The 12,419-nt window shown below is 35.2% G+C and overlaps 1 protein-coding gene across 4 annotated transcripts in view; it reads right to left on the reverse strand.

Moving 5' to 3' along the window:
- PCDH9 (protocadherin 9) overlaps positions 1 to 12,419 on the reverse strand; it is a 681,911-nt gene that overhangs the window by 380,389 nt on the left and 289,103 nt on the right. For 2 of the 4 annotated variants that reach the window (XM_017815359.1, XM_017815363.1), the window contains exon 3: positions 4,841 to 4,906. The exons of the other annotated variants lie outside the window; for them this stretch is intronic. In XM_017815359.1, coding sequence (XP_017670848.1) covers positions 4,841 to 4,906 — 66 coding nt within the window. The remainder of the gene's footprint in view (positions 1 to 4,840; positions 4,907 to 12,419) is intronic. 4 annotated transcript variants of the gene reach the window in all.

Genomic DNA, 12,419 nt, shown 5'->3' on the forward strand with positions numbered 1-12,419 from the left:
CTTAGCAAATGTCTTCACCCAGAAACAAAAAGATGCACTCTTTATACAAGATTATGATTTGCACTAGATGCCAAAACAAGGGTGAGAGAGAACATCTAGATTTACATTCTCTTATGAGCCATTACATCTGTCATAACAACACTGAGACAGAAACTAGAATACTTTTCTTTAACATCTCAAGAGAAAAGAGCAGGCAAAGCAAATATGTAAGAGCAGTCTGGAAGCACAGTTCCTCATAAGGACAGAAAGATATGGCCTAACCATTTAAATTAATACATTGCATATACTCCAAATTTTCTACAAGTATCTCTTAACTTACTAAAATGTAGGTGAACTAGTTGATCAAAGTATTGGAATATTGTTTAACAAAACAAGAATGGATCTGTCTTTGCCCCAGTAGGGCACTTGCTTTTCCATATGCCACTTCACGTGCTTCTGCTGTGCATCTGTCTCATATAAAACATATAGATGGTTAGATTCACTACCAATTACAGGCTGCAACAAGTTTCATTTCAATTACAGCAGGAGAGGAAAACAGTTGGAATCCCTAAGGGGAGGTTCAGGCACCAAGGGGGGCGAATCAAAAATGAGAATTGTACATTGCATGCTACTACTTAGGGAGAGAAATGAAGTCAAGATATATATGTAAACACTTATTTTTATATAAACCTGAGGTTACTCAGTTTCACTTCAAGCACATTTGAGATACAAGAGCAGTACCTCATTGACCAGCATCTATATAGAAAGAGCTGTTTCACAACTAATTTTAACGATAGTTCTAAACTGCATAGAAGCTTACTTTTGAAAACAAAGACATAATAAAATCTAATTACAAAGAAGATCAGTGTTTGTCCAATATTCCTGAACTACATCCAAGCTAAGATACTTCTTTTACTAGTTAATAGGAACAAAGAGTTATGATCAGAATAAAATAAAAACTGTGAAAACTTCTGCCAGGGTTAATAACAATATCTCTATATGCAGACTCCAAAAATTAAAAGGTACAGAACATTCCACTTCTCAGAATCCTGACTCAAGTACTTATTGTCATGTAGTTTGAGGAGCAGAGAAAAAGTCCTTTTTTTTTCTCCCTTTTTTTTTTTTCTTTTTACAGGGAAACAAATATTCCTCCACAATCTACTGTTTGGAAATCAAGTCATTTATGTGGAATATAGCCAAATGAGATATTTGAATAGTCTCGGATTCTTTTCTTTAACTTTAGCCCATTTCCTACAGCTCTGCATATCTTTCCTCTCTCAAAGAATGATTCTTAGGTCGGGCTCAGCCACAAGATTCGTGCTCATAATCGTGCTCAAATCTTCCCTCTCCTTTTGATCATTTTATATTTTTTTTTTCTCCCTCCTATATCCGCATACTCCCCGATTTGTGTGTTAATGTGTGGGGTGGGAGGTGGTGTTTCTACCCCCAAGGAACAGATGTTAATGTTGTCAATGCCAAAGTATCATTATATTCCTAGAAGGGATCATTTTGATCACATGTCAGAAGATAAGAGTCTACTCAAAAGCATTGCTCAGAAAACGGAACCATGACTACATCTGCCCATCTGCAAGTAACAAAATTAGCCTAGTATGAGATGTAGAAAAAAGCTACACTAGCTAAACTCTATTATGTAATTGTTGCTGACTTCACACTTCTGTAACACATTTGGTTCAGGCAGGCTAGGAGACCAGAGTGATAGAAACCTCAGTGACCACTGCTAGTTGGCCTTATGGTTGGATGATATCAAGGAGAGTGGCCTGACGCTATGTAACTAGTGAGGCCACATAGCTAGTTTGGCTTATAGTGGCTTCTGCCAACACTATGATTTATAAATCCATAAAGAATTAAGACAATAACTCCTCATGAGTGGATGCATCCATGGGCATGGAGCATCTCACAGAAGGCTGAGCCTGAACCATGCACACACAAGTCCGGCTGACAACCAGGACCCAGACAGGGTGCGCAGTTGGAGTGTGTGTCCTGTACCCCTGCATGCTGGTCTGAATTGGGCTGAAGGAAATGCAGCTTTAACCAGTATCTGTCTGTCTGTGTGTGTGTGTGTGTATGTGTGTGTGTGCATGGACGTGTTTGTGTTGTAGAATAGGCTTCTTAAAAGACAAATTGCTATTCACATGCTTTCATCTCTCCCACACTCTAAATACATTTTCGATTATTCATCACTGAGTGCTGTGTTTCCATTCCTGCATCCATCCCACCCCAGCCCAGTTCCCCCACAAAATCATGCAGCCTTCACTGCAGTTTATCAGGTACAAGACATTTACCTAAGAGCTTCAGCATCTAATATTTAGGTCAGGATACCACCAACATTAAAGGCAATGACTAAAACTGAACTTCAAGAAATAGAAAATCCATTAGGTCTGAAACTTGTTTTAAGAGGGTTTTTTGATTCTATTACATACAATGTTAATGGAGATTTGCTTTGCCAAGAAAGAGGCTTTTGAAAGAGGCTGTGTAATTGCTATTTAGATGTGCAAAGTACTCACAGGTAATTCAGCTGTCTTTAAAAAAAGCAAGAATACAACTTTATTCATACTCAGTAATGCACTGCAAAATGTGCAGTCCTCATTCACTCTCCAGATCATCAACATAGTTATTTCTTAGACTATGAACATCTATCAATATAAAAATCATAAAAACAAATTAAAATACCTAAAATGCTTTCAATAAGTAACAGGTTGGAGGATTTTTTTCAAATCCTAACATTCACAGGCACAAAAAAGAAGCTTTAATTAAACTGATTAGCCAGCTAGTTGTCAGCCATAAAAAAAAGGTTTTCCATGCCCACTATCAGCTGGTAAAGAGAATAAATTTTTCAATTTTTTAAAACTAGAACAAGCATGGGAAATACTTTATCCTTTTGTTTAAATCTCTTTAAGTATTGAACCCAGCTGAAAAAAATTAGTCTGACAAAGTGCAACAATTCTTAGGGAAAGGCTGAGACACTTCCATAGAATCTTCCATAAATTAGCTTAAAAGCTTAGAACTTTCTTCCTGTTTAGTTACTTTAGAACTTACTTTCTAACAATTAACATCCAACTTCCTAAAAAACCTTTCCCTAACATGTATAACTCTTAAAAGACTAGCTTTTACAATGTGATGTATAGAATAATATACTTTCCCTTAAAAAGTGTACTCAACCATGAAGGATTACATATTGTTCTTACAGACTTAAATAAAAAAGTACCCCAGGATTTTTTATTTTAAAATTCATATACAATAAAATAAAATATTAGATTTGACAGTTTGTGATGAAACATTGTACTCAGCACTTACACAAAAAAAAAGATATACCAAAGGTGAGCTAAGAACGTATATGCACGTTTAGTCTCATACAGTATTCTATTCCCTGAATCCACCTCAATGTTGTCCATTCTCTATTGCCATAATAAGAATTTATATATACCTTTAGACACCTAGATTTCTAGTGTCTGGAGCTGAATAGAATGGTATAAAATATTTCATTTGGAAAGTACCTACTATGATCATCTAGTCCAACTGTGAATCCCACTTATTACTATGTTCACTTTAAATTACCTAGTCTCAATTTGGTATAATGCCTGTTTTTCCCTGAACATTTCCTTCAAAATTATTGTGGCAATGAATTAATTTATAACCACCACATTCTCTACCTTTAGAAAGGAGACAGATAGATATCCAGATTTTTTAATCTGTATCGATTTTATAGTACACTTATAGAGATTCAACAAAGTTTATTCAGAATATTTTTCACATTAAAAATTAAAAGCGATGCCCTTATCTCTGAAATGCCTACACTGAAGCTAAAATATTCTACTAAGTCTAAAAATTCAAACACCCAGTAGGTAGTTAGAAAATGTAGTTTTAAATTTAATAACTGATACTGTAAACTCCAGTTTTCAGGAAATTTTCTTCTGATGTAGCTTGAAAGCATTGCTAAAAAGTGCTTAGTTTTGGGGAATGAGGCCTATATTATAAAGGAAACAACATTTTAGTGTAATTTTATAGTTTGAATAGTTTAACAAATGTGACTAAATATATCATAAAATGCAACTAAATTTAAATTGCATTTATTACTTCCAACCTTTAAAACAATTGGAATTTCTGAACTTCTACATGGTATTAATTTTGGAGAGACTCTCTTTAAAAAGTACAGACATATTCTACATTGTTGTATTTCACATAAAAATCCAGTGTGGAAACCGACAGATTGGACTGGAGTTCTGCACAGCAAAGAAAGTACCCATCTGAATAGAGCATAGCTCCTCCTTAATGCAGGGCTTTAGAAATCAGAGCACTGAACTCTAGTTTTTCTCTGATTACTGACTCTGATAGTGGAGGACAAACAGCATCTGCCAGACTCATTTTCTGAGAAGTCCACATGGTGCTCAAAAGGTGATTGTTATGTTCCTTGGCTTACTGGGTTGGAGTTGAGTGCAAGTGCTAAACAAGACTTTCAAGAGGATGCCTGGAGAAAGGTACTATTCAGTAGGTCCATCTGTGAACCACTAATTGCACTGAGAGGCAATAAGTAACCACTTGCTTGTGGTTACTTGTCTGAGTAAAGAAAAGAGAACTGGTCTTATAAACTTCAGATGAGCAATTCTCTCTTCGCCCTGTCAGATGCTACTGCAGAGTTCTAGTTTACCACAGGCATTATTTCAACTTTACACCAGTGTGACAACATTGAAAAGAATGGAAACACCTTTGCATAGATTTGCAAGTAATGCACTTCTTATGAGCCCTGCAGGAATTTTGCCCATTGACTCCAGTGACAGCAGGGCCCAAAATACCTATCTCAAAAATTAAATGTTTATTTATTTCAGTGGATCTGATATCTTACCACCCATGGTTTGTCAGGTACCCAAATCTCCCACAAGTACTTCGGCATATCTCCAAAATTCAGTGCCTAAAAAGCAATAATATTTAAATAAAAAAGATGTGTCATTCTTGCTACAGATCTTCAGATTACCCACCTCCCCGATGGCCCAATATTGGTAATATAGAAAGCAAAATGTGAGCAAATTTCTACTGAAGACAGATAAATAACTTTTTATGAGGGTTCACAAACTTCAGAGGCCATAGCCTAGTGTTACCAAACACATGGGTGCTAACATTTAAAATGCTATATCAAACATCAGTGGTTTCTGAAGGCTGATTGTATAACATTTTGCTGCAGTCAGACAACAGATTTTCAGAGGGTTTTTATTGTTCTGTTTAGTCAACTACCAAGTTGACTCATGATAAGAAGAAACTTTTCTCTTTTTTTTTAGTTTAATGCACTATTAAGCTTTTTATTAAGATATTATTAATCAACCTCAAGACTCTAAAAAGCAAAACCATCATATCTTTAAAACTGCAGTTAAAGCTGTGTTTAATGTGGGAGCATTAATGGATGTTCATGCTCTGTTACTAACTGCTGAATATAAATAGCACTATGTATGACTTCAGGTTCCCTCCTGAGTATAATACTCAGACACCCCAAAATATCACATCTCCGAGGACTAGAGTCATAAAGACTCTGTGCATATGTGACTGTAAGAGAACTGTGGAGGGAAAGTTAGGTAGGCTACCAAGTTTGCAGTACCGTCAAATCTGCTTACTCCTAGACAAACTGAGCTGACAGAAGAATAGGACCATGAACTGAACTAAGTTCATGAACTGAACTATCTGAACTATCTAAGCTAGAGCAACATATGCATTTGGAAGGACAGTCAGTCAGGTATCAACCCAGCACCAGGCCTTTGCACTGTTCTATTTTATTTGAGAAATGAAAGCTTCCCAGAGAGAGAACATTACATTAAGAGTAATGTTTTTGGGAAGTCATACAATTTCAAATCCATTCTCTGTAGAGTAATATGCCCAAATTGCAAGCAAGCAAGCACCGTATTCAGAAAGAACATTAGTATTCTGTACAGAATGGTTTATCTGCTCCTTTACCACTGTATAGTGAGCAAAATCCTCAGAAAACTTTACATCAAATAGTACTTTTACTTGCAATGGAAAACACATGTCTCTTCCAAAGTACTCCCAACAGGCACCTCGGATATTTTACACAAGCTCTGTGTTCTTTGAGAATTGTATCACAGTTTTGAAAGCTTTTCCAAGAAATCCCCTTGAAAGCAAAAAGTCATTCTGAGTATTTTATCTAGCAAAAGTATTCTCCTCTGATACCTGAAGTCACATTTTCAGCTAAGTTCAGGAAGTCCCTTCTTTGTCATCTAAAATTAAAAAAAAAAAAAAAGAAAAAAAATCCTAAAAAACCTCAAATTAAAATACTTTAAACAATCAGAAATGGTTTTGGTTTTAAGCAAGCAGAAATGTTACTTAGTCTTACACTCTGAATGAAAAGGCACTTACATAATCCATAGATATTATTAAGGGTAGCTTAACAGTAAGGTAAAACCACTGAGAATGCCTGTATCTCCTTTAGCTATGATTGTTTCCCTCATTTACAGGAGTACAAATGAAGAGCAATTCACCTAGAGGCAATAAAATTAAACTGGTAAAAAAAGCAAAAAAGGAGCCCCTGTGGACCAAATTCTCTTTTTAGAGTGTATATTGCACAGTTTTATCCACTTTGATAAAGTGATGAGTTCTTGCAATCAGAGTCCATATCACCTAATACCTCCTTAGTTGTTAGAAAGTTACCTTTACTGAAATAAGTCACTTTGCAGAAATAGTAAGTAGTTACCTGAAAATAACTGGAAAGGAATCACAAGACAGATTTCCATCACAACAAATAATGAATGTTTCTCCCATCCTCTTTGCTAGTTGAAAGCTTGGGGAGACCATCAAAATAAAACAGGAATGAGCAGGAATAACATCTCATTCATGTAACAATTTGCAGACTGAAAAGACATTCATGGCATCATAAAATACAATGCCTTTTTTCTACAAAAAGCATACTACTGCCACATCAGAAGTGAAATATGTCTTTCTCACTTTTCCTTGCTTTTGGAAATGATTAAGACCACTATGTATTGGAAGGACAGCAAAGAGAACCAGGGAAGCAACAGCTTCACTATAGTTTCTCTGGATCCTCAGTCATCTTTTACAGCTTCCCTGTGCCCATCAGCACAGAAAGAAATCCCTGCTCTCAGCCTTCCAGAGGCAGTTCCAACTGGAATTAAACTTGGACCATACTCTTCACACAAACAAATTACAGCTAGAGGATGAGGAAAAAAAAAGGAGTTTGATATGGAGGAGAGGAAGAAAAGTAGTTGTAAGGAACAAGTAAAATAAATTTATTTTTAAGTATTACAAAGTATGAAGTTCTAACAGAAGATTAGTCCTTTGTACCTGAGGTCAGTGTAGAAAGTACTCCCATCAGATGATGACCTAAATTCATGATTCCTGAAATGGCTCATGACTGCCATACATTTTAACTTCAGTGTTGTATTCAAGAGGTCTTAAGAATATATAGCTTCTTCCCTAAAAGTTGTTCAAAAGTCAGCATAATTTAAGATATTATAAAACATGCAAGATTTGTTTCTAGTACAGTTTTATCTTTTTCTCTCCAACTGTTCCTCTATTTCATGAGCTGACATCAGCAAAATCCTTCAGCCATAATGCACACTAGCTTTTTATTTCATTTATCATCCAACATTTACAAACAATAATATTATGGGAATATCTTGAGCTAAACAGTTTGGATGGAAGAGAGAAATGACAAAGTCAGCATCAAAGATGAGATTGCGATCCAACAGCAAGGAAGATAACAGAGAAAAAACTTGCCAATTGCTCTTTCCCAATAAAATGAACAGATAGAAGCACAGACCTCTAAGGTAATGAAAACAACCTACTGTGTCATCATTTTATGCAAGAAAGGGAGAGAGAAGATTAGCCTAAAACTCCTACAATAATATGGATTTTTTTCAGCTGACAAAAGCAATACTATATAAAATCTTTTCTGTGCTTTATTTCTAATTACCTTCTATCCTTTAATGAACAAGAAAGCACTCGAACTTGAAAGTCCTTGCACAGTCAAAACTCCCACTAAAATTAATGGGACATTTTTTCCAGCCTAAGAGCTCGAGATCAGTTCTCATACATAGCTCTTTCTAGGCTTCTTCCATTAATCAAACTTCTTAGTTATTTTCCTCTTCCATTAGGATCATATATTAAGAAATACAGACACTAGAATTCATAACCTTGCTTGAGGAAGAAAGCCTGCTGCACTTTGTAATCCTCAAAAGTTTAGCTCACATTTCACAAGTAAATCCTCCATTCTGAAGAACCTTGGCTACCTGGACACCTAATACTTAATTTTGGCCTCTTCAAACAGTTTCGACAGATGTTGTAGCACAGTGCCTGTGAAAGTGAAGCTTTCTGAATTACACAATTGCCCGTGGAAGTGAAGCTATTTGAATCACACAACTGAAATGCATGTACACAAACCTTCTAATCAGGCAAATCTCCCTGAAACTGAGACCAAAACATAAGGGACTCTGAACAACCCTGTTTCTCATTCCCAGCAAACAAGGAGTTAAGGGACTCAGGTTCAATGCCCATTTCTCCTACTGAGGCTCACAAAACCTGTAACATATGTCTGACATGTCAGTACTTAAGAGGAATAAAATTAAATTATTACTTGTGTGCCTCAATAAATTCATTTTGCTGACTGTTGGTCACTCATTTCAGGAAAATGATAATTATACAGTTTTAAAAAACACAAGAACACAACACAAACTAGCAAGAAATTTCTGTATTCAAAAGAATTTAATGTAGTTTTGGCTGTAATATAGTAACATCATTACCCCACCATAATTCTCAGTTTTCTCCCACTGAAATATTATGGGAGGTTCTTGCATAGAAATAAAAATAAATATACACCATAATCTATCAAATCAGGTAGTGCTAAAAACAATGTCCTAGGAAAAACTATGAGACTCATTTATGGCTGATCATTAATAGACCTTAGCAAGGGTAATTTCCTTTGTTCATTTTTTCTCTTCAACAGCACAGTAGTATGTATATATATGAGAGAACTCACAGAACAGTACAGCATTTAATTGTTCATTTAGAGAGCCTGAGAGCAGCTGCAGTGCACCAGCATACAGTCTAGCAATGATACAGTTCTGCATGGATTCTTACACAGGATTATATCTTCCTGTGAGGATACTGTAATATTTGTGAAGATTCTTTAAAATTCCCTTCATTTATGAAGAATTCAAGCATAATGAACTACTGATCTTTTAATTATAGTGAAGAAATAAAAGAGCCAGCAGATGACAGAAAGGAGAAATAAGGATGATGGACTGATTTGCACTTTGACACATTAATATACATATAAAGTACCTCCACAGTAAACATTCAATTGAAGAAGCAGCACCAGATTAAGTCCTTGCCAACTTCCTGAGTTCTCTTCTTTGCCAGCTGGCCAGGTTTAAATTGACTTTGGCGTTCTTTTGTCTACAGCTTTCCTTTATTTTTAAATGTTGTAATTTACAGGACTTGAAAATACACATAAAAATAAATAAATAATATTTACTGGTGATGGTTACTGATCACAGAAGAGGAAAACACCATCAGGAAGTAAAAGCAGCAACTATATCAGTTAGAGAGATAAGCAATTTGGTATGTTTTCAGAAACAAAACTGACAAAAAAACCACATAGGCACAGTAACTTTCTAAAGGATGAAGTAAAACCTTAGAAGGCAAATTGTAATTTTTTTAAAAGAATGAAAAAGAAGTAAAGAATATAATGTCAGTGTTAGAACTAAAAGGTTCACATGACATGCAATTATTTTCCTGTATGAGCAAGTACGTTTTCAGAAAGACAAATGAACATTTTGTCAAAGAAATGAAATACATTTTCACTGCTTTTTTCTTTTCTTTTTTTTTTTTTTTAAATCTAGTATACAATCTACCTATACTGCTGTTAGCAGTGAATACAGAACACAAAAAATCTAGCAACAAAATTGTCTTGGAGATGACAGAAATTCTACCCCATCAGAAGAAAGCAAAAAGAGACTTCATAATTCAGTTTTGATTCCCAAAGAGTGTGTATCCCCCCACACCTCTGTACTTGTAACATAATACTCTACTCTACCAAAAATTTTACTGATAAGATTCACATCTCTTAGTCACTATTGCCTCACAGACCTATATCCCCTACCTTTGTCCCAGATTCCTTTGTTAAATAAGTCTCTGGTACTTGACTAGTAATGGTTAAAATGAGATGTAAGGAGGAAGTAACACTGCAAAGACAGTGCAAACATAATAGCAAGTTCACCTTTCATATTCTACAGTCAATTCATTGCTCTCTTCTACTTATCTTCCATGTAATGTCTGAGTACTGCTGATCTTTGACAGGTATAAAACTTTATCATATGTAAGGTATGAATATATAATTCCAGCAGAAGTCTTCTCTTATTTTGAACACAGACACCTAGGTGCAATCCACACATAAGGACAACATCAGCCAATTATTAATTAAATACCTCTTGATATTTCTAGTACAGTGCAAATCTTTATGATTGAAATGGATCTGGACTGACTGTTAAGCATGAGAGTTTATAACTGGTTTCAGCCATAAAAGATTATATTATCATCCTGCAAATATCAAATTATTGTGGCTGTTTGCTTTTTCAGTGTTGCCCAGAATTATGATCTCTGAAGTCTTCTACCCTCATCTCAAGGGCAAAGGAAAGACAGGGTCATAAGACGAAGAATAATGTGTGGTTCCTGAGAAACAGATGACTACTATTTAGGCTTGTGTGGATCACGACTATATGAAATAAATCTGCGGTTTCAATTTAGCTCAAAGTAGATGTGATTTATCTATTAAAAACACAAGTACTTACTGGTAACTAAGGTCAAAAAGATCAAAGATTCAAACCACTACCTGACCAACAGTGACTTACTCTTTGCACTGCTGTTCATTGCACTGCAGCTGTTCTGAGGATACACGTTGAAAAAAGTGGAGGATAAGGGTTTATGTATCATCTCTCATGACTGTGAAACTCTTCAGGTGAAACAACAGAAAGGTCAATTGTATGAGCACACAGCAACATCCAGGGGAGAGACTGGTTTAATAGCAGCAACAGTAAGTTAAGAAACTATATGCAAAGGGAAAAAAAGAGCACACTTTTTGTACTCTCCAGAGATTTCTAAATGCTATGTGACAGTATGCTAAAAACAAAAACAAAACAAACAAACAAACAAACAAACAAAAACACCAAAGAAGCCAAAAAACTCCATAAACAAACAAAAAAGCAGGTGGAGTAGAATCTCTCTTTAAAAGCAATAAATAAATACCTCCTTCATTTTCTCTTTCTCTCAGAGAACATATTATGTTGCAAAGGACAATCCTTTACACCTCAGAAAATCCTTTACACCTCAGAAAATCCTTTACACCTCAGAAGAGGATGCTATTATGGTGGGAAGACTTAGTCATTAAAAGCTACATTTTACTAAAATCTCAAAAGTGGGTATGATTCAACTTTGAAATTGGCATTATGGTTACTCATTTTTCCCCCATTTTAATGCTTTGACTCCAATCCCATGAATTCTGTAAGCTCAAATCCATTCTGGGAATAAATATATAGAGAGAGATTTTCTGATAAAGATTTGCATAGGTAGCACATCAATTCTATGTTATGAAGAAGGGAGCAGCAGCCCTCTCATTGAGGAGGAGAGGTACCAGTAAATACTGTTGTCATTCAAAAGAAATAAGTGTAAACTTCTGACTACAGTTAGAAGAAAATTACAAGGAGATTAATGTGATCAGTTTATTTTTCTCTCTATAAAGAATGGTAATAAAGTAATCCTTGTGAAGACCACCAGGATATCAAAGAAACAAAGCAGTGCTTGAAAGAAACTTCAGAAGCTACCTTGATTACAATGCTTAGGATATGATTGACTGAATCCACTGTTAGTAACTTTCACAAACTGAAAAAAATAGTTTGTCAAGATTTACATAAAGAATCTACATTGTTACAGACGTTTCTATTCAATTATTCATATGCCTTGTTTCTAGTAAGTCTAATCTTATTTTCTCCTCTGAATGTCACAGATTTTTTCCCAGTTCTCATAGTGATGTTAATATTAGAGGGAGAGGAAGGGGTTGTATTGAGATTTAACCCATGGCATATATACAATAATACAATTAACACATTTGCTTACCTAATCAGTTAAGGGCTGATTCATACCCTTAGATATCTGATCTCTACTGATCCCACTGTTATCCATTATCTCCATATTGAGAAAAAAAGAAATGACACCTTCCCATTTGTGCTTCTTCACAGACATGACTTAACATTTTAAACAAACAAAACAGTCTTCAATCTCTTCAATTTTTTTTCTAATTCTACAAAGGTCAGGCCTAAAGTGAAAACAGAAGTCAATAGAAAAATGCTGTCTTTGCAGTAATTTGCATAGCAAACATGTTCCACACACGTTAAACAAGAAGATGAAAA

This window comes from Lepidothrix coronata, unplaced genomic scaffold (assembly GCF_001604755.1).
Source record: "Lepidothrix coronata isolate B3197 unplaced genomic scaffold, Lepidothrix_coronata-1.0 Scaffold50, whole genome shotgun sequence".
In the NCBI taxonomy this organism is placed as follows: domain Eukaryota; kingdom Metazoa; phylum Chordata; class Aves; order Passeriformes; family Pipridae; genus Lepidothrix; species Lepidothrix coronata.